The sequence below is a fragment of the Scleropages formosus genome, chromosome 3 (assembly GCF_900964775.1).
Source record: "Scleropages formosus chromosome 3, fSclFor1.1, whole genome shotgun sequence".
In the NCBI taxonomy this organism is placed as follows: domain Eukaryota; kingdom Metazoa; phylum Chordata; class Actinopteri; order Osteoglossiformes; family Osteoglossidae; genus Scleropages; species Scleropages formosus.
The window spans coordinates 420,011-440,204 of record NC_041808.1 but is presented as its reverse complement, the minus strand read 5'-3'; the positions used below and the strand labels follow the sequence as shown (position 1 = coordinate 440,204).

The window sequence follows — 20,194 nt, the reverse complement described above, 5'->3', positions numbered from 1 at the left end:
GGTGACCCAGTGCAGCCGCACGGTAGCAGGGGAGAGATCAGTGTGCTCCAGCCCATGTAACCATGATCTCCAGCTAAACACAGGAAACAGGAACCAAGAAACAGAATAACCTGGATGGGGCACTAAAGATAGCCTCCTCGACGAGGGCTGCAGACAGCATAATATTTATTGATGGCATCATCGTGGCAGAGCAGAGCAGCACTCGCCTAATATATGTTGTGTACAGTATCTGAGTAACACAAGTCCATGAGAATGAGGACAAAATGTAGATTTTTTTGCTGTTCCGCGACTCAAGAGTCTCTGAGCGGCTCCAGCAGATACGCTGAAATTCTTACGTTTCGTTCCTTAGCACGCATTGGACTCAGCAGGCACTATTCTGGGGATGATTTACAGCACCTTTCAATGATTATATTCCTTGTACGTGCCCCGCATTTCACTTCCTCTAATACTGACTTGATTGTACACACACTGAACTGTCAGCCTTCCCAAGGTGTAGCAGAATCATGTTCAAAACGAACGAGATGGAGGTTTTCTTTACTTCCCATTTGCGGACCTTACATGTGGGTCTTGCTCTCTGAATGAACATCTAAGGTGTCTCGTGTCCTTATACAACAGCATCTGAAATGTTTTCATTGATTTTGTTAGAATGAAATATTGTCAGGTTGGTGCCTCTCCGGAGCTGCTTGTCAAATTTCCTCCTTTTAGAAGCAGAGGGTGAATCAGAATTATGCAAAACGTTCATTATAAGTTTAATTATTTCTGCCGAATGTGCAATTCAGGATGCCGGTGGCGGCAGCCGAAATTCACATGTCTTGTCATTTAGTCATATCCAGTGTGGGTGTGAACTGCTTCAGGGTGAAGAGAAGAAGGCTGAGTGGACAACTTACTGAAATGTGTACGGTCAATGAAATATGTACTGTACACATTGAAATACGTACAATATGTACCATCCTAAAGGTATAGACGCAATTTGCGCAAGGAAATAATTTGAGGTTGTTAGACAAGACACAGGCATACGAACTGGAATAGCTTTTTTCTCAAAGGGTAGTGGGGGTCTGTTGCGGAGCGGCCCTACAGTATGGTCAAGTCGAGCCTCAGAGCTCCTTCAAACGGCACCATAGAATCACTGAGTTTTCGAGTGACCAAGGAAACGGTGTGCGGCACGTAACCTTCTTGTGTCCTTCTGCTTCCACTGAAGGTCCTGAACCTCTTCCTGGCTTTGCTGCTGAGCTCGTTCAGCGGCGACAACCTGGCTGGAGGAGACGATGACGGCGAGATGAACAACCTGCAGATTGCCATCGGCAGGATCACCAGAGGCATTGACTGGATTAAAGCCTCCATCATGGGCTTGGTATGGAAGTTACTTGGGAAGAAGGCCAAGGAGGGAGACGGTGGCGCTGAGGAGGAAGTACAGGAAGATCTGAGCAAGGAGACCTTTGCCATAAATCACATGGAGGCCATTGAAGCCCCCAGTGCAGATTTCAAGATGCTGGATGGCTTATCCCACTGGGTGGATGACGTTCACCCCAGCGGCTTCCTCCTCAATGCAGAAGGCACCCTGAGCGTGCCCATTGCCAAGGAAGAGTCGGATTTGGAGAACCCAGATGATGAGGAGGAATGCAGCTCAGAGGAGGAGGCCGAACAAGTGGAAAAGAGCCAAAGTAAAACGGTAAGCTCCTTGTGTCACAGGCTGGACAAACTGATCCTTATTTTTGCATTTATTACACTGAAACGGTGGCTGGGACCACGTGCATCTGTACGTGCGGCCAGTGTATTTTTCCGCAGTGCTGCGAAGGTGTGAAGTATTATTTACGCTATTGCCATTTAGCATGAACAATCGCAGTCACCAACAGCCAGCGCGTTCTCCTGTCTGACTGGTGCCGGAACGCACCTGCGCCCAACGAACGGTGCCGTGGGGATCAGTCCCGCGCTCGCTGTCAGTAGTGCCGTGTGTCGCCGGGTGTCGCCGGGTTTCCACTTTTCCACTGGGCGGAACAGGCTCTTCCGTCGCGTTTGCACGGCCGCCTTAGCAGAACACGCTCGATACTGTGGCTTTTTTGGTGTCGGCTCTCACAAGCTCAGAAAAGATCCTACGTAAGTCAGTAGGAACATCTGCAGAGGCGATCTGTGTTTCGAAAGGGTTCTGATGGCAGAGCATCCATCATGTGACTTCATGTGTATTGTGGGAAAGAGAGGAGATGAGTTTATATAACAAATAGCTGCACCATTCACTTTTCACATGTAATGATCAATAGTTCCACATTTACACACTTATAGAACTTACAGGTACATAAGCTACTGTTTACTTCTCCTACCCTTCATATTCTGCAATGTATGTATCTCATTAAAATATGCTTTTTATTTCCTCTTAATTGCAATGTGACGTGCCACAGAAGACTAGTTATTAAAGCTGTAGTTTGTCACAAGGTAGCTTTAGACTAACAGACGTGCCCCCCACGTGGTGAGTAAAATTACCCCTTCTGGTGAATTCTCATTGGAAGGATGTTATTCCCTAAGTAAAAAATGGGTTCCAAGGCAAAAAAATGTTATGCTAAATAGATTAAAATACTGAAATAATATGCGTGACAATGGCATCAAAACATTTTATGTTTGTAACAAAAACTAGTTTGTCTTTTGACGTTATATTTCCATCCATTCATTATAAATGCCCACTTGTCCAGCACATGGACACCGTGCCTCATACAACTTTCTATTTTAAACTTGGTTTGAAAGCCAAACTGGGAAGCGCCTCTCTGTTATGGGAAACCCTGTCCAAAAAACGGAGGGAAGCGGCGTCTTTTTAAAGTCAGATATCCTTTGGGGTTATTTGTTTTTTCATTTCTTTATTTATTTATTTATTTGTGTTTTCAGTGTGCTCTTCGTTGTGAACAAGTGCTTCACCGCTCAGTGCTCTCTTCCCCAAAGAGAGTCTCTGACCTGTCAGCAAAGACCATTTAATGCTTTAACAGGTTTTATCGAGCTGTCCTCATACCAGCTGAAGGCAACGAGCACGTTTGTCGGGACCAGAATCGAGCCGATTTGGACAGATAACAAGTACAAAGTTGGGCGTGCTTTGTTGTCCCGGTGCTCTACTGCACACGTCTCCGTTTTACGAGACTTGGACTCAGACTCGGGAAGCTCAGACTGGAAGCCTTGTGAATCAAACATGGACTCCGATTGAAAAACGAAGGCGCTCAGAGGTTAGGCGGTTTGGAGAAACCCTTAAATACCACGTTAGGCTGATGTACACGTCTTTTGTCTGCGGACGTACATTCCCGTTTATTCATTATTTTCAGCTTGACACCCCCACGCCTGTGCTCTGTGACCACAGCGGGATGTCCTGGCAGGTGGGGAGCCACTGGCACCCAGACGTTTGTTTTTCTCACCTTCTTCGTGGTCGCAGTTTTTTGTTTTCCTCTCCTCGACCGCTCGCTGAACTACATTCCTATAGTTTCTAGCATTATCGCAGTTGTTATTTCTGTTTTTATTGCGGCCACTGCTCAGTCGTTCAGCGCACAGTTTAATTCAGTTTAACTGAACTGAATGTAGAGAGAAAACGTAAAAGATTCAACAGAAGGGTGACATCGGTGCTTCAGGTAATACGCCTGTGTCTTTTTGACAGTTGGAAATTGTGAACGCTTTTCAGTCTGCAGCTTTCTGAGGTCTGGAAAAGTCAGCGTCAGACTCATTGTGCACTAGGACTTCATGACGTCGCTGCCAGGGTGGCATGAAAAAAATCACATCGCATTTTGACCAGTTCTTCACGAGCTGCACGTGAGTGCGGCCAATGTCACGCCGTTTCTGATAAGCGGGATGTTCTCTCAATCCCCTGCCGGATCGACCCTCCCCACGCAGCCGGCTCACGCTCAGGATGACTCCTCTGAATGCAGCACGGTGGACTACAGACCCCCGGAGCCAGTGCTGGAGGAGGTGCAGGAGGAGGAGGAGCCCGAGCAGCAGGAGCCCGAGGCCTGTTTCACCGAGGGTATGAACTCTGCAGGGGGGTTCGCAGACCCGCAGATATAGGGGGCTCTTTCAATGTTCTCCACTTCTGTAACGCATATAGACATCAGCGTTCCACTGTCCTTTCATCAAGCACCCAGGGACGATTACTCAATTATATGACCAGTCCATGTAGCTGCACCGTTCTGCTGGTGCCGCTCAGATTAAACTCCGTTCTCCAAAGTGATACAGCAGATCCGTTTGCAGGACCTAAACTGGCAAACTTCAGACTCACAGTCTTTGTCCTTCATTTGCTGCCAGATACTATGTGTATCATACTGAAATTTTTCTTTGTGCCTTCGTTCTTGCACATCGTGACGTTAACTTGCGTCCAGGATCACGGATTGCTCTACACCGATCCATCGTCTCAGGCAATAACATGTGTGAACCTGTGAGACGATTTTGCCTTAGTTATTCTTGCAGTACAGAGGGGACCCTGTGTCGAACGCGTCGTCCTCGTCCTGTTGATGAAGATGAAGGCAGAAACCCAGCCCTCAGGAGCTTTTTGTTGGACGTGTGCCCCTCGCAGACTGCTTCCGGCGTATGCCGTGTCTGATGGTAGACGTCACGGAGGGGAAGGGCAAGACCTGGTGGAACCTACGGAAAACGTGCTTTACCATTGTGGAGCACGGCTACTTTGAGACCTTCATCATCTTCATGATCCTTCTGAGCAGTGGAGCCCTGGTAGGTTCACCCTGTAGCTGCAGCGTGAATGCGTGCGGACACTGGAGAACGTTCTATCGGAACAAGGTTGCACAAAAGTACAAAAGCGCGTTTTTTTTACTTGACGACAGACTTCCTCTCTGGTTAAGTCCTTGCAACACAGGACGGGTTTTTCGTGTCTTGAGCATTTGTTTTAAAATGGTTTCAGACGGCTGTTTTGTTGCTTTTTCCAAAGGCTTTCGAAGACATATACATTGAAAAGCGCAGAGTTATCAAAACCATCCTGGAATACGCAGACAAAGTGTTCACCTATGTGTTTGTTGTCGAAATGCTCCTCAAGTGGGTGGCTTACGGCTTCAAAGTGTACTTCACAAACGCCTGGTGCTGGCTGGACTTCCTCATCGTTGATGTACGTTTCGTGCCTTTTTGTGTTTTATTTTCATGCTTATCTGTTAGACTGATGCAAGATCAACCTTCCTGCCATCATCAGACTGTGAAATTGACATTCTTAGTGAACTCTTTTGCAGTAAATGGCTTGATGGACTGCTTGATAGACACAAAGTTGGCCATAAATTAATACACCCCATGTGTTGATTGCATACCCTGCATTAAAACCCATCGAATCTTCTCAGGTGTCCTTGATCAGTCTGACAGCCAACCTCCTGGGCTACTCTGAGCTGGGGGCCATTAAGTCTCTGAGAACGCTTAGGGCCCTGAGGCCCCTGAGGGCCCTTTCCAGGTTTGAGGGGATGAGGGTGAGTGTGTGCCTGTGACACATTTACACAGTAAGTGTGGCCTGTTTGTTTATCATCAATCAGTGACAAGTACTAAAGCTTCTACATGAGCTTTGGTGTCTACTCTATGTGTCCATGTCCAGCTCCGTACTTGTTATCGGCCCAGTTTCTGTGGATTCCGACTGAGATCTGTCCTCTTGGTCGGTCGGCAGGTGGTGGTAAACGCCCTCGTGGGGGCCATCCCCTCCATTTTCAACGTTCTGCTCGTGTGCCTCATCTTCTGGCTCATCTTCAGCATCATGGGGGTTAACCTGTTTGCTGGGAAGTTCTACCACTGCATTAACACCACCTCAGAGGAGCGCTTCCCCACTGATGTTGTGAATAACAAGAGCGACTGCATGGCCCTCATGCACACCAACGAGGTGCGCTGGGTCAACGTCAAAGTCAACTATGACAACGTCGGCTTGGGTTATCTCTCTCTGCTGCAAGTGGTGAGTACGTGTTATGCAAATAGGCCTCGATCCCAGGAGCTCAGTACAGGTTCTGGCTAAAACTTCGCTTAGGCCTTGGCTCTTCGTGTTCTCTTTCCATCTGGTCGATGGTGTTGATGCCGTGGCTGAGCCGAAGAGTTATAGAGCACCATGCATTACTGCGTGCTTTTCTGAGTGGAAATGCAAAGCATTATTGTGTCTGTGTCTGTCTGTATCTTTCCATTCAGGCTACATTTAAAGGTTGGATGGACATCATGTATGCTGCTGTGGACTCACGAGAGGTATGTGTTTCGTCAAATAACACAGGACATCATGTTTAAAGTAAGCAGTGTAATATGAAATATACCGTAAAGTGGTGTTTGAGTTGCCAAATTCACTGTGACTTGTCCTCAGTCAAACATTTCTTTAATGCATGTGATACCAACAGGTGGAGGAGCAGCCCTCCTATGAGGAGAACCTCTACATGTACTTGTACTTTGTCATCTTCATCATCTTTGGGTCCTTCTTCACACTCAACCTCTTCATTGGTGTCATCATCGACAACTTCAATCAGCAAAAGAAAAAGATAAGTGTCCGAGCGCGATCCGTGTGGTTGCGCGCCGCTGTTGATGCAACACCAAAGAAAGCAGCAAAAACTGTTGACAGTGACGTGAAGTTGTGCTGCAAAGCACTGTCCAGATAGTGCGCAAAAAGCTCTTTACATAAAATGTGTGCTCAGTAACAGTTCTGTCAAGGATAATTGTTTCTGTGCTTGCACTTAGGAGGAAAGGACATATTTATGACTGAGGAACAGAAGAAGTATTACAATGCCATGAAGAAACTTGGCTCCAAGAAGCCAGTAAAGCCCATACCAAGACCTTCGGTATGCAGCCGCCTCCACGAGTGTCACTACACGCACAGGCCAGTTGACTGATCGTAGTATTGTGACAATTTTAACCTTTTCTAGAAATGAGATTGAACAGCTTATAGCTAAAACGCTGAGTCACCTATCATGTGGCCTGTGTCAGGAAATGAATGTTTCATCTTTGAAGCATGTCGTTTTTCTCAGAAAGCAAATCTCCACATTAACTATTTTTCCAATTTTTTTTCCTTTTGTTCCTTCCTGTCTCCACCCTTTTACTTGGATGCGAAGAATAAAATTCAAGGCATGGTGTTTGACTTCATTATGCAGCAGTTTTTTGATATTTTCATCATGGTATTGATCTGCCTCAACATGGTGACCATGATGGTGGAGACGGACGATCAAAGCGTGGAGAAAGAAAATGTCCTCTACCAGATAAACCTGGTCTTCATCGTGATCTTCACCTGCGAGTGTGTCCTGAAGATGTTTGCGCTCCGACAATACTTCTTCACTGTTGGATGGAACATTTTCGATTTTGTTGTGGTCATTCTTTCAGTACTTGGTAGGTTCTCCCTTTTGCCAGCTTTTTACCAAATGTCGCTGTGCAGTCAGGAGAGACAAGATAGTGCATCCTCCTCGTTGAACGGATAGGTGTGCTTTACATGTCTAACGCAGCTACGAATTGAAAGTTGTTGTGCTCGTGTTCTCACTCAATCCTTGCTCTTTCAGGTATCATGCTGTCAGACATCATTGAGAAGTACTTCGTGTCCCCTACACTCTTCCGTGTCATCAGGCTGGCCAGAATCGGTCGTGTTCTGCGTCTCATCAAGGGAGCTAAGGGTATCCGAACTCTGCTCTTCGCTTTGATGATGTCACTTCCAGCCCTCTTCAATATCGGCCTCCTCCTCTTTCTGATCATGTTTATATTCTCCATCTTTGGAATGTCGAACTTTGCTTATGTGAAGAAACAGGCGGGAATTGACGACATGTTCAACTTTGAAACCTTTGGCAACAGCATTATTTGCTTGTTTGAGATCACGACCTCTGCTGGCTGGGATGGGCTTTTGCTGCCCATCCTGAACAGTGGACCTCCAGACTGTGACCCCAGTGTGGAGAACCCTGGCTCTGATGTGAGGGGTAATTGTGGTAATCCAGGTGTGGGCATCGTGTTCTTCTGCAGCTACATCATCATGTCTTTCCTGGTGGTGGTGAACATGTACATCGCTATCATTTTGGAAAACTTCAATGTAGCTCAGGAGGAGAGTAGTGATCCTTTGTGTGAGGATGACTTTGAGATGTTTTATGAGACTTGGGAGAAGTTTGACCCAGAAGCTACCCAGTTTTTGGAATACAACAAACTGTCAGACTTCTGCGATGCACTCCAGGAACCTTTGAGGATTGCAAAGCCCAACAGAATTAAATTGATCTCCATGGACTTCCCGATGGTCACTGGGGACAAAATCCACTGCATGGACATTCTTGCTGCCCTGACCATGGAAGTGCTGGGTGACACACTAGAAATGGCCGCCATGAAGGTGAGCATGGAGACAAAGTTCATGATGAACAACCCATCAAAGGCATCTTTTGAGCCCATTGTCACCACTCTGCGGCATAAGGAGGAGGCAATCGCTGCAGTTGTCATCCAGAGGGCCTATCGCAGGCACCTGCTCAGAAGGTGCATAAAGCAGGCGTCCTTCACGCTCCGCTCCAAAGCAAGCACGAAGCGAGAGGGCGAGGACCCACCGGAAACCGATGGAATGATTGTTCGGAAAATGAAGGCATTGTACGGAAGCCAAGCCCTCAGTGATGAGGCGCACCTTGCAGAACCTGAGCAGCTCACAGGGCCAGCAGAAGTGGAGACCGCTGTGACCCCTGAAGCAAAGCTTTTTGTGGTGCCAGTGGAAGTCACCAGTGACGTGGTGCTGCGAGCCGCCCCGTCTCTCAAGCCCTCGGCCTCCGGGGGCAACGCAAGGGAGTCTGTCGTATAGCAAACGGCCCTTTCTCCTGGAGGTTCCTCACGGTCTTGGGCTGGACTCGAAGAACAGATCTCAGCCGGGCGAGGGACTGTCGTCGGGACGCTTGTCGCTCCAGGTGGGAGTGGTTTTCAGGGTTTCCGGGTGCTCGGCGTAGCACAGTCTGTGCTGCTGCAAGTTACACATCTCAGTCGGGAACTTTGTTACAAATTTTAGTTCACAGTTCGCTATGGGGTGGGTTTGAGCTCTCGGTCAAATGTCCCGCGCCAGGAAAAGTGCGGAAGTGCGTGAGGAGGTCGAACCTTCGCCGTATGGTGTGTAACGTCCACGAATTTCTCAATCATTTGGTAGAAAATGACACTAAAAAGAATTGTTTTTGTGTACAGGCCTTGAACCACAGCAGAGGGGTAGCCTGGTGACTTCCCTCTGCAGCTATGATATCTCACACACACACACACACACACACACACACATATATTTGTGTGTGTGTATATATATATATTTAAAATCATTTATATCACTGCACTTTAACTGCTTCCAAGCCCTTGTTACATCATTCATTACTCTACGCTGCTTCTGCAAGGACTCCAGTTGAAGACAGAAACTGCCGGAAGCAAGAGCCCTAAAACTGTGCAAGTTTTCCCATAAAAATGAACTTTCAAATACAAAACATTCAAGCAGATGAAGATGTGTATTTCACAGCTAGCTCAGAAGTATTAACCAGAAAATGTTTCATGTAAAAAGGCGTAGAAGCAGGGTAAGCAGTGTAGTCCACTGTAAAGGTGTGAAGTGAACCTCGTCGAGCCCAAACACCACTTTTAAAGGCACTTAAATTCCAAACCAGGTTTATTTAGTGTAATAATTTAAAGTTTCAAAGAAAACTGAATGACTTAATTACACATTTATCCATTTTCAATAAGCACTTCTCCAGTGCAAGGTTGCGGTGGTCTGGAGCCTCTTCACACACACACACTCATTCACGTGCAGTCACACCCTGAGAGCGGCTCAAAGCCACCAGCACACCTGAAGGAGATGTCTTTGGACTTTGGAGGAGACCCACGCGAACACGGGCAGAGCGGGATTCAAGCCGCCGTCCGAAGCCACAGCTCAGGAGCGTGAGCTGCCATCGGTTCCCGCTGCACCACCGTGCGATGCTCACGCTCAGTGTATGTGCTCTTTGGAACCGCCCAGGTGCCCTCCTCCATTTTTCACCTGTTTTAATGAGAAAGTGCAGCGCAGCAGCCAGCAAGTGCACTTATTGCACTGATCCTGGAACAGGGATGAAACAGGGATGGGAAGATCCCCGACCCCGGAGCCCCTGACCCCGGAGCTCCCGGCCACGTTCCCGGGCGGAGCGCTTCCCGTCAGGGCAGCGGACTGCGTCACAACACCGAACGCACAACGTAGAACGCAGCCGGAAACTGCAAAGAGACGGAGAGAGATGCCGCAATAGGGTGTCCCCCTTTGACCTCTGACCTCAGCGCTCTGTCGGGTTTCCTCAGACCAGCACGATTTCTGATTTCTTCGTCCCTCATGTTGACATGTCTGTTCGACACACCAACACACCACTTTCCATATCGAGAGCTCTTTTTGTATTCACACACCTCTTTTTTATACTTACTGTGGTTTGGGCTGCTGGGTCTCTCACACACACACACACACACACACACACACACACACACACACACACACACAAGCATGCAGGTCATATGGCACACACTGAAGCTCTTCTTTTTGTCACATGACGTTTTGCACATCCTTTAGACATGTTTGTAAAGCCCAGGTTTGATGCGGCCGACTGACACTGTGTGGGATTGTATGGAAATCACTGCTACTTCAAACATGGTTTCCGTGTCGCCCTCGAAGGACGAGTTTGCAGTAGTTCGTTTTAAACTAATAGCTGCAGCTGCTTGAAAACGATATTGTCTTAATGAAAAATGTCTTATGTTTGAAAGTGTATCAAATAATAAATAAAAGAAGCACTTTTGATGCCTTTTTTGTGTACTACATTATTGCTACAATTTTCTTTTTGTATTTTGAGAAAGAAAGGCACTAATGAAGCCAAGAACCAGTTCCTTTACTGAACAGCAGCCTAAAAACACTTGGTGACGCACATTTCATCTTCCTTCTTCTGCCGCTTGGATTTTACTGTGGTAGAGCCCTGTGCGACACATGTCGGGTTCCAAAAAAAGCAGAAACTGTCCTGCAGGCGTATTATTATCATTATTATGGTTATTATGGTTATTATCACACACATTTTCAGAACCGCTCGTCCCATACGGGGTCACGGGGAACCGGAGCCTACCCGGTAACACAGGGCGGAAGGCCGGAGGGGGAGGGGACACACCCAGGACGGGACGCCAGTCCATCGCAAGGCACCCCAAGCGGGACTCAAACCGCAGACCCACAGAAGAGCAGGACCCGGTCCATATGGTTATTATCGTTATTATCATTATTATCGTTGTTGTTCCTATTACTATTGTTATTATTCTACGTATTATTATTATTGTTGTTGTTGATTGTATTAACGAACAACTGAAGAGAAATTCGGCAACTTGTACAGCTGTACAGTAACTGCTTTGTACATTACTTTACCTGTCCAGGTAAACCGCCTGTGTGTGTGTCACCTCATCTCCACGTGTTTTTGGATCCATAGGGCCAGGTGTTTCTTTGTGTTCATTCTTTCTCTTCTATCGACAGTGTTGTTGTGATGAAATAATGTACATGGCTATGTGTGGAACATGTCACTGCATGTGTGTGTGTGTGTGTGTGTGTGTGTGTGTGTGTGTGTGCGCGCGCACGCGCTCTCCTTGTAGCTGCTCTATGATCCCTCTTTATGGTGTCTGTCCTTCGTTTTCCTCTGCACTCCAACACTGTCGCACTCAGGAGTACCGGAACTGTTGACCACACACACGTAGCTTTACTTTGACTATGTCGTTGTTTTACTTTGTTTTCACACACCGGAGTGTGTGGAGTGTTTCCCCCGCCTGTTTTCTCATCATTTCGCAAATGTGTATGGCGGCACTCGCTGCTGCCACACGATCGTCCGTGACCCCATTCCTGCGGCCTCGTCGACTCCCGGCTCCTTCTCGGTTTCACGCGCTATTTTTATCTGCGTCTTCGACACGTCTTGGACACGCGCACAAGCGCTGAAATGAAAGTGTCCATTGTTTGTGCACATACATTCATAACGTGCCCATTGCATATCTTGGTTATGCTGCATGCGCTCGCAGAACACACGCTTCCTGAGAGACATTTTCGTTTCAAAAAGAAGGAAGTGTTCTCACTGAACGTTACACTTGACCACAGTGATTGATTTACCTTGTCTTTACCGCAGCGTGACTGGAGAGAAATGTGCCGCCCCTGGTCTTGACAATTGTCTCTGACAGAATGTCAATAAGGTCCTGAAGGAATGGACTGTGTCCTTAATGCAAGGTTCGTATGCTGCAGGAGGACAGATGGACATGTCCTGCTGGAGAGACAACACTTTTCTGAAGGTATCCCTTTGTCTCTTTGTCCTGTTGTCCTGTGGGTCTTTAGCGTGGAGCTGCAGGGATCCTTTCGATGTTCCTATGATTCTCGCTCTGAGATGATGTGTCTACGCGGCCCAGTCAGGACATGTCACAAGGTCCAGTGAGGGGTTGGCTTGGCCAAAGCTGTCGATTTTCTTTGTTCATTTGCTGGACACAAAACGCAACTCGGAGGTGGGAGACACTCAGGGACACACATGCGAAGGTCATACTGGGAACTATGGGGGGTAGGAGTTCCAGAACTTCCTTACCGTGGAGACTCATATGGTGACCAGGTTTCCACACTGCCCTTCTACAGACCTTTACCTCTTCTACAGACCTTCTCAAGTAGGTTGATCAGAACACTCGTGTTCCTTGAGTTCTCGCACAGTGTCAATAGACCACATGGAGACTGAGAAGCAGGTTCAGGGCCATTTTGAGGAGTCGCCCACAGGGTCTAGCGAGGCTTCAGCTTCACACGATGTTTTAGTTGTGTGCACGAGTGAGGAGACACTACACGGAGCACCCAGTGTCATTTATTGGCCATGTACTCGTTGAGGTACTGCGTGGAAGCCTTCGAGAGCCCAACACTGTACAGGGGGACTCTGAACCTTCGAAGAATAATAGACCTTCAGGAGAGATCTTCAGAGTCACGCTGCTCCACAGAAGACACATCAAGCAAGACGTTTTCAGACAGACTTCCTGGGCTTTGGAAGACATTCCTTCTGGAGACCATTCGCCGTCCGAGATTGAGGACATCAGGTTCAGGTGAGTATTGTCCTGGCAGTGGCACTGCAGGCTACCGGAAGGCTGTGAAACGTTTGAGGTCAATCAGCAGTCGGTCGAGCTCATGTGGCTCTCAGAGCCAATGGAAAAAGGCTCGATCGCTGTCTGCAGACCTGAGGGCTCGCGAGCTCCGATGCCATGCTAAGCCCATGTGAGCACAAGCCATGAACAGGCATGGAAGAGCGTGAAAGAGCTCGAGGCCTGTGGGCTTCGCACAGCTTGTGTCTCAAAACAAGATCTTAGCAACAGGTTGTGCTCTATGGCCACTGAGCCCTGCAAGGAGCCAGAAAGCAGAAATGACAACAACTGTTCACATCCTCTGAGTGCAACGAGTACAGATGTTCCACTTCTCTCTCCTTTTTTACAGCGTCGGATGCATTTACTCCAAAGCGTCTTACAATACTGGGCTACTTTTTTCACCTCGTTTACCCCTTTAGACAGCAGGGTCATTTCCACTGGGGACAGCTGGTAGCGCAGTGGTTAAAGCCAGTGTCCCCACCTGTGGCTGCAGTTCCCTCGAGCAAGGTACTGAGCAGTAAAATTACCCAGCTCTGCAAATAGCTGTAATTTATCCAGCAAAATGAATAAATGTTCTGTATCAGCTGAAGGGTTAAAATGCAGGAGCTGCACTTGAGCCCTGTCAATACCACACAACAGCTCCAACCACTGCGCCACCTGCTGCCTGTATGGAGCAACACTTTCGTTGGTCAACGACCGGGACAGTATGTGGTCAGTCTTTCTTCAGAGTATCAATTCACGCACTAAGCAGTTCTGAAGTAGCGCTCTGTGTAAACAGTGTGTTTTTCTCTCATCTCTACTGTTGCCGATGCAGGGGAATCGTTTCGTTTCTGCCAAGAGGAGAAAGTTGTTCCAAATGGCAACGAGATGCAGCATGTGTGCACAAAAATGAGTATCAAGTAAAAGCTACAGTATACAGTACATCCGCAGCATGTCTAATAGGGCACTTATTGACAGTAAGCTGTGCGGCAGAGCAGAGTGCGGGAGCAGCGCCAGGCCGCCTTTCCGATGTGCGTGTCGCTCGCACCCCAACGCACACATTATTTTGTGCACTTTCACGCGGGAAAACACAGACAGCCGCCTTTTCACCGTCGTCCGCTTAACAAAGAGGGAAACAAAGGCTCCCGTGCAACACCGAGCAGTTTCAGAAATGGCACTCAGATGTGCTCATTTGTTTACAGCGCTGCCGACGCCACGGCCCACGGTTCGACGGCACGTCCTCCGGCGTGTTTTGCATGCTGGGAGCGCCCCTGTTTCTCAGAGATAATGCGAGAGGAAATGGCAAGGGAGCGTGTCCATCGAGCCATTGTGACAGCGAGCCGCCGCCGCTCCGCTCTGCTCCACTCCGCTCCTCCGTGCTCCCATCCGCCCGAGACCATGCGCTGCGTTCTCACCGCTGGCTGCTGCCTCGTCCTGGCGCACATCTCAGGTGAGGCCTCTCCTTTGCTGTGCTCCTCTCTGGGCTCCAGCTCTTCATTTTGTGAGCGCTGTCACGGGTGAACCCGTGAGGGAAACGACGCTCGTGTGTTTTACATTTACATTTACATTTATATTTATTCACTTAGCAGACGCTTTTCTCCAAAGCGACTTACAACTGATTCTATGTAGCGTTATCAGCCCACACACCTTATTCACCGCGGTGACTTACGCTGCTAGATACACCACTTACACTGTGTCGGTGTGTGTGTGCACGCGTGCGACATGTTGTCGCCATTGCGTCGTCTACCGTTCCTTTGCTGTGTGTTTGCGTCTCTCGGACCTCATTTTAGCCGCCTCACCTGCGGTCCACCTGTGTGTGAGAGGTGCGACCGGACAGGAACGTGGTCCAGAGCACGGTCGCTCGTCAGCGCTGTGCTGCACGCGTGGCGGAGCGCTGACTCCTCTTGCTGGTGGACAATGAGCTCCAGACGCGTTGTGTGTGTGTGTGTGTGCGTGTGTATTTGTTCGTACTGGACCACAGTTCATAAGCACAGGTGCATTGTGCATCAGCAGCCTGTTTCTGAACCACCAAACAACATGTTCAGCGAGTTTACAGCAGATCTCTTGTGTCCACAGTGTGTCTGCAGCTGCAACAAAAGCCACGGTTCATTGGTGTCAAAAGCGGGAAGAATGTGAGGCTGTGGTGTTTTGTGGAGAAAAGTGGCACAGTGATCAGGGGCCCCATACACTGGTTCCGGGCCGTCGTATACAACGGGGAAAAGCATCCGCTGGTCCAGACCGAGGGAATAGAGGTGTTTCACGGAAACTCCAGCACGTCCGTCCAGTCTAATTTACGTATCAAAAACGTGATGCCTGAGCACAGTGGCATATACTTCTGCAATGCCAATGACACCTGGGGACTCGGAAGCGAGCTCAAAGTTCTCCGTAAGTAAGCCACGCGCTCCCGTGCCGTGAAACCCTGGAGGATCCCTCCACGGCGTACGCGCACCTGCCCCGTGTTTCGGGAGCTCCTCGCAAAGCGTCCCGTCACGGACGGCTCCGTTGTTTATGAAGGCGCTTGTCCGCACACTTGTGGAAAACAACGTTCATGTTTGTCCACTTCACCAGGACACATCCTGCTTAAGGACGCCATGAAGAAAAGCCAGACCAAGGATGCCTTCATTGTTCTTCAAGCTCTGCTTCTGACAGCGTGTGCGCTCATCCCAGTTGTGCTCTACATGAGAAAAGTAGGTGTTGCACTGCAGTGGCTCCCGGAGAAGCACCGCTCGCACACACACGCGCACATTTATATAGAAAGAGAAAGAAACTGTAAATACACACAGACACATACAGAGAGACACTGTATATACACACACACACACACACACACACTAGGCAAGACAGTTAAGATTAAACTGGATTTGAAGGCTTATTTTCATGAGCTAAAATAGCCCCTGTCAATGAACGCATCTCGCCGACTTTGCAGAAACCCATCACTTTGTTGCCGCGGTGATCCATTCGCATCGTTATTATCTTAATAATATGACAAGCAGGCGGCTCCTCGTAAGAAGAGACAGGTGACTAACTGGTCTTTGCTCGCAGGTTGCCAGAGAAGACAGGATTTATGAGGAACCTGAAGACAACCACCTGTACGAGGTGAGTGGGCTCCTTGCGCTCGCTCTGCCACGGGAGTGTGTGACACACACAGCACACAGCAGTGTGTCTTTCCAGCTTCGTTAGCGGTGGAGGAGAAGGGGCTCGCGGCGCTCGATGGGCCCCACGCACAAGGCACCCGCTTCGTTTAGGGCCCGTGGGAGAAACAGGAAGCGGCGCGCTGCAGCGTCACTCAGCCCGAGCACAGCTGTGTTTGTCTCGTACCCTGTCTTTGCGCATCACCGGTTGCTTCCGTCTCCCCCTGAGCGGCGCGCGCTGTTTTCCCCCTCCTCGGTACCTCGCTTCGCCCTGCGCTCGGTGCGTCTCGGGTATTTCTGCCTGTGTCGCCGTTTACAAACAACACTCACTCGTACCGTGGCTGCGAGGCGAGCGAAACGGACCTCGGTGCTCTCGGCCTTCTCGATGTTCTCGACGCCTCCCTCCTTTTACAGCGACGTGAACTGACGGCCTTGTCACTAACCGCGCTTCTTTCGCACCAGGGCTTGCAGATCGAGCACTGCGATCTGTACGAGGACATCCCCGCCTACAGCCAACCGGCGGAAGCGCCGTGGGAAGGGCCCGAGTCTCCGTGCGAAGAATGAAAGGTCGCCGTTGATTCCAACCCTTGACCGGGCCTTCACTTTGGCTCCTCCCACCCGCCGCACCCTCCAGCTTCAGCACCGCCAACCCGCAGCCGGTTGACCTCAGATGGACGCAGCGCCAGCCTCGTCACCCGCCGCCTGAGAGCCGATGATGCCGAACTGGACAATGCCTCTTGCGCTCCTTCGTGGATCCGACTTCTGCTGTGGTCGGCCTGCGCGCCGCCACCATTTACTGCCAGCCCATCATGTGTGTCACGTCGGCGTGCGCCCGCAGGACACGAGAACATCGCGAGGAGGCAGTCCGAATGCTTCGAGGAAAGTTCTAGCAGCCCGGCTCTCGTATCGATTGTGTATATTCTGTGCATATACTGTTTGAACCTGTAAATGTGAAGCTCCAGGCTGGGAAGAAAAGTTCTTCTCGGCTGCTAAGTACCGCTTGTGTTGACGCGTCCTCGACGTGTTGCTGTGTCCTTTCCGCTGTTACATTTACACTTGCATGTATTCATTAAGCAAACGCTTTTCTCCAAAGCGACGAACATCTCACCGTAACACCACCCGTCGTATACTTGTGCTGATTGAAGAGCTCCAGTCAGACAGCTTCAGGGAGTGACTCTTGCAAAGGTATTATTGTGAAAGTTTTTCTCCTGAAAACATTATTAACATTATCGTACTGGTATTAGACAGTCCTCTTTCCAGTGTTTCATTTTCAATAAAGTACCTTCCAAAATTGGGCTCCACGAACAGTATAATGGGCCAAAACAGGGGAGAGCAAACCATCATTTACAGGACAAAATAGAGTCGACCTTGAGAAACACAGCTGGCACCACAGCAGCTGTTTACTCTTTTTACAGTGATTTTTACTCATTTATGGGTGGATTACAGAAGCGCTTGTAGGGAAAACACACGCAGAGTGTTAGTGACGTATCTGTGAACCGTGACACTCTGGACTCACGGCTCTACACTGTATTTACCCATCTCTCCGAGCGCTGCTATCAGAGTAAACAAAGTCACGGCCACAAAGTGACAATTGTTCACAACACGCAAACAGCACAAAGTGCCGCCATAGCTGTAAAGAGAGTGAAGTGTATTGTTTTTGTTTTGTTGTTTTTGACCGCAAATGACACTAACTGCAGCCTCCGTTCCTTTTGACCATATTGCATGAACATATTAAAAGGGATGATGGACATAGTCCTACTGGTAAAACTGAGGTAAAGACGAGGTAGAAGCACTCTCCATGATACTATATGATACATGATACATCTCTAGATACATATGTTTCCTGTGATGGTTTCCTGTGCATTTGCATGTGTGTGTGTATCCTCCCATTCCCTGAGCGCAGTTAGCTGAGCATGACCAGGACCCACCTCCGAAAAATCCACCAAACACCGCACAGTTGGGGACTCTCAAAGTTATTTTAAAAATTAATTGTCTTTTGCTGCAATTAACTAATTGCACACACGCACACAGTCTGAACGGCTTGTCCCGTACGGGGTCACAGGGAGCCGGAGCCTAATCTGGCCGCACAGGGTGTAAGGCCGGAGGGGGAGGGGACACACCCAGGACAGGAGACCAGTCCATCACAAGGCACCCCAAGCGGGACTCGAACCCCACACCCACCAGAGAGCAGGACCCGGTCAGAGCCACTGCGCCCCCTTTCACTAATTAATTAACTAATATTTCCCTTAGAAATCTTTGAACCACTGTAATATTCTTTCAGCACATTTTTCAGTACCATGAAAATCCCGGGGGTAATGGTAAAGGAATGTGTTCCGGTGTGTGCCGAAAGTTTGAGATGCGACATTCCTGTAACACCTGTGTACCGGGGAACGAGCGAGCGGCAGGAAACAAGAGACAATGTGCTCGACTAAATGTACAGAGCAAGTTAGGGGCTGAGCTAAGGCGCTCGGAACACCCTGGTATGTACGAATTTTGGAAAAAAACGGGAGAGGACACACGGAAGGAGACAGAACCACTTTGGAAAAGGTTGGCTGCAGCGACAGGTAACTTTTAGTGAGTGTGTTGACAGGAACGTTTGAGTGGAACACGCAGGTGTTACGATGCAGGGAAGCCCTGAGCACAGAATATGACGATGGAGTAAGGGTACGCACTGAAATGCTGGAAGGACCACCCTAAAGAAGAGAAGAACACAAACTGTTTTGCTCGTGGCAGGGAGGCCGCTAAGCGACAGCGCCGGTACAAAGCCGTAGGTGCCATAGCTAAGGGGCATTCCTCTGCTCTGTGTCGCACCCTAGAGGCCACAGATGCAACTGCGAAGGAAAGTAAGGTCGTGCTTTGCTCAAACCATAGACCGTAAAAGAGAAAATCCTCGGGCCATTTTACAAATTATACAAGACAGACATCTTTGGATTCTGTGAAAGAAAATGCACTCAACATTTGGTTATATAACCATGTCCAGTCCAACAAAAACCACTACCAGTGCTTATAAAAATAGTTCACTTTCGTCCAATAGGCTTATTATTCAACACAATGGTATTTTTGCCTGTTATGCAATCATTTTACTTCGACTGCAGGTATTTAATCAAACATTTTGAGACAGTGACGCACACTCAAACTCACCAGTTTTAGTCGTTCAGTGGTGTCAGTCTGGCTAGTTTCTGGCTATGTTTAATGTGTTATACATTACATTTTCATGGAAACAATGGGATTTGGTGTCCACTTAGGGTTCAAATGGTGCTGAATGGACTCCTCCTTTTCCTCTTTTAATAATAGGCACTGGCTGGAGACCAAGGACTGTATTAACAGTCACTCTTCCAAAACAAAGTCAATCATATTTATTCATTTAGCAGAACCTTTTCTCCAAAGAAAATTACAATGTTGAGTTCCTTACATTTATTTACCCATTTATACAGCTGGGTAATTTTACTGGAGCACTTTAGGATAAGTACTTACCCTAAATTGCTCCAGTAAAATTACCCAGCTGTATAAATGGGTAAATAATTGTAAGCTTGTAATAATTGTAACCTTAACATTGTAAGCTGCTTTGAAGAAAAGTGTCAGCTAAATGAATAAATGTAAATATAAGTACCTTGCTCAAAGGTACTGCAGCTAGAGGTGGGATTCAAACCTGTAACTTTTGAGTACAGAAGTTGCAGCGCTAACAACTGCACTACAGCTGTCCTGTATCGTCAAACAGAAGACAAGGAAAGCACCAGGCTCAGACGGTGTCTCACCGGCCTGCCTAAAAACCTGTGCTGACCAGCTGGCCCCTATCTTCACAAAGATCTTCAACAGATCACTGGAGATGTGCGAAGTTCCTTCCTGCTTCAAACGCTCCGCCATCATCCCCATCCCAAAGAAACCCAAAATCACAGGACTTAATGATTATAGACCTGTCGCCTTAACGTCTGTGGTCATGAAGTCACTTGAAAAACTGGTGTTGGACTACCTGAAGGACATCACTGGACCCTTGCTGGACCCCCTGCAGTTTGCTTACCGAGCAAACAGGTCTGTGGATGATGCAGTCAACATGGGACTGCACTACA

The 20,194-nt window shown here is 48.5% G+C and overlaps 2 protein-coding genes across 4 annotated transcripts in view; both read left to right on the top strand.

The window, feature by feature from the left end:
- The window catches only part of scn4aa (sodium channel, voltage-gated, type IV, alpha, a), a 28,078-nt gene extending 17,385 nt beyond the window's left edge, over positions 1 to 10,693 (top strand). For all 3 annotated transcript variants that reach the window (XM_018736422.2, XM_018736419.2, XM_018736420.2), the window contains exons 16-26: positions 1,199 to 1,669; positions 3,856 to 3,985; positions 4,532 to 4,686; positions 4,901 to 5,074; positions 5,298 to 5,420; positions 5,612 to 5,890; positions 6,118 to 6,171; positions 6,318 to 6,455; positions 6,648 to 6,752; positions 7,023 to 7,293; positions 7,461 to 10,693. In XM_018736422.2, coding sequence (XP_018591938.1) covers positions 1,199 to 1,669; positions 3,856 to 3,985; positions 4,532 to 4,686; positions 4,901 to 5,074; positions 5,298 to 5,420; positions 5,612 to 5,890; positions 6,118 to 6,171; positions 6,318 to 6,455; positions 6,648 to 6,752; positions 7,023 to 7,293; positions 7,461 to 8,719 — 3,159 coding nt within the window. In that variant the 3' untranslated portion in view covers positions 8,720 to 10,693. The remainder of the gene's footprint in view (positions 1 to 1,198; positions 1,670 to 3,855; positions 3,986 to 4,531; positions 4,687 to 4,900; positions 5,075 to 5,297; positions 5,421 to 5,611; positions 5,891 to 6,117; positions 6,172 to 6,317; positions 6,456 to 6,647; positions 6,753 to 7,022; positions 7,294 to 7,460) is intronic.
- A 3,642-nt stretch (positions 10,694 to 14,335) lies between these two features.
- Positions 14,336 to 17,403, top strand: cd79b (CD79b molecule, immunoglobulin-associated beta). The gene is made up of 5 exons (XM_018736348.1): positions 14,336 to 14,446; positions 15,073 to 15,381; positions 15,565 to 15,683; positions 16,039 to 16,092; positions 16,590 to 17,403. The coding sequence occupies exons 1-5, from the start codon at positions 14,395 to 14,397 to the stop codon at positions 16,689 to 16,691; spliced, it is 636 nt and encodes a 211-aa protein (XP_018591864.1). The 5' UTR covers positions 14,336 to 14,394; the 3' UTR covers positions 16,692 to 17,403.
- Positions 17,404 to 20,194: the final 2,791 nt, after the last annotated feature.

What these genes read in the sequence shown, in the direction of transcription:
- cd79b (XM_018736348.1), top strand. Translation starts at nt 14,395, where the DNA reads ATGCGCTGCGTTCTCACCGCTGGCTGCTGCCTCGTCCTGGCGCACATC. An exon ending in CGTCCTGGCGCACATCTCAG is followed by an intron (nt 14,447 to 15,072) that starts GTGAGGCCTCTC and finishes TTGTGTCCACAG; the next exon opens with TGTGTCTGCAGCTGCAACAA. An exon ending in TTGTGCTCTACATGAGAAAA is followed by an intron (nt 15,684 to 16,038) that starts GTAGGTGTTGCA and finishes CTTTGCTCGCAG; the next exon opens with GTTGCCAGAGAAGACAGGAT.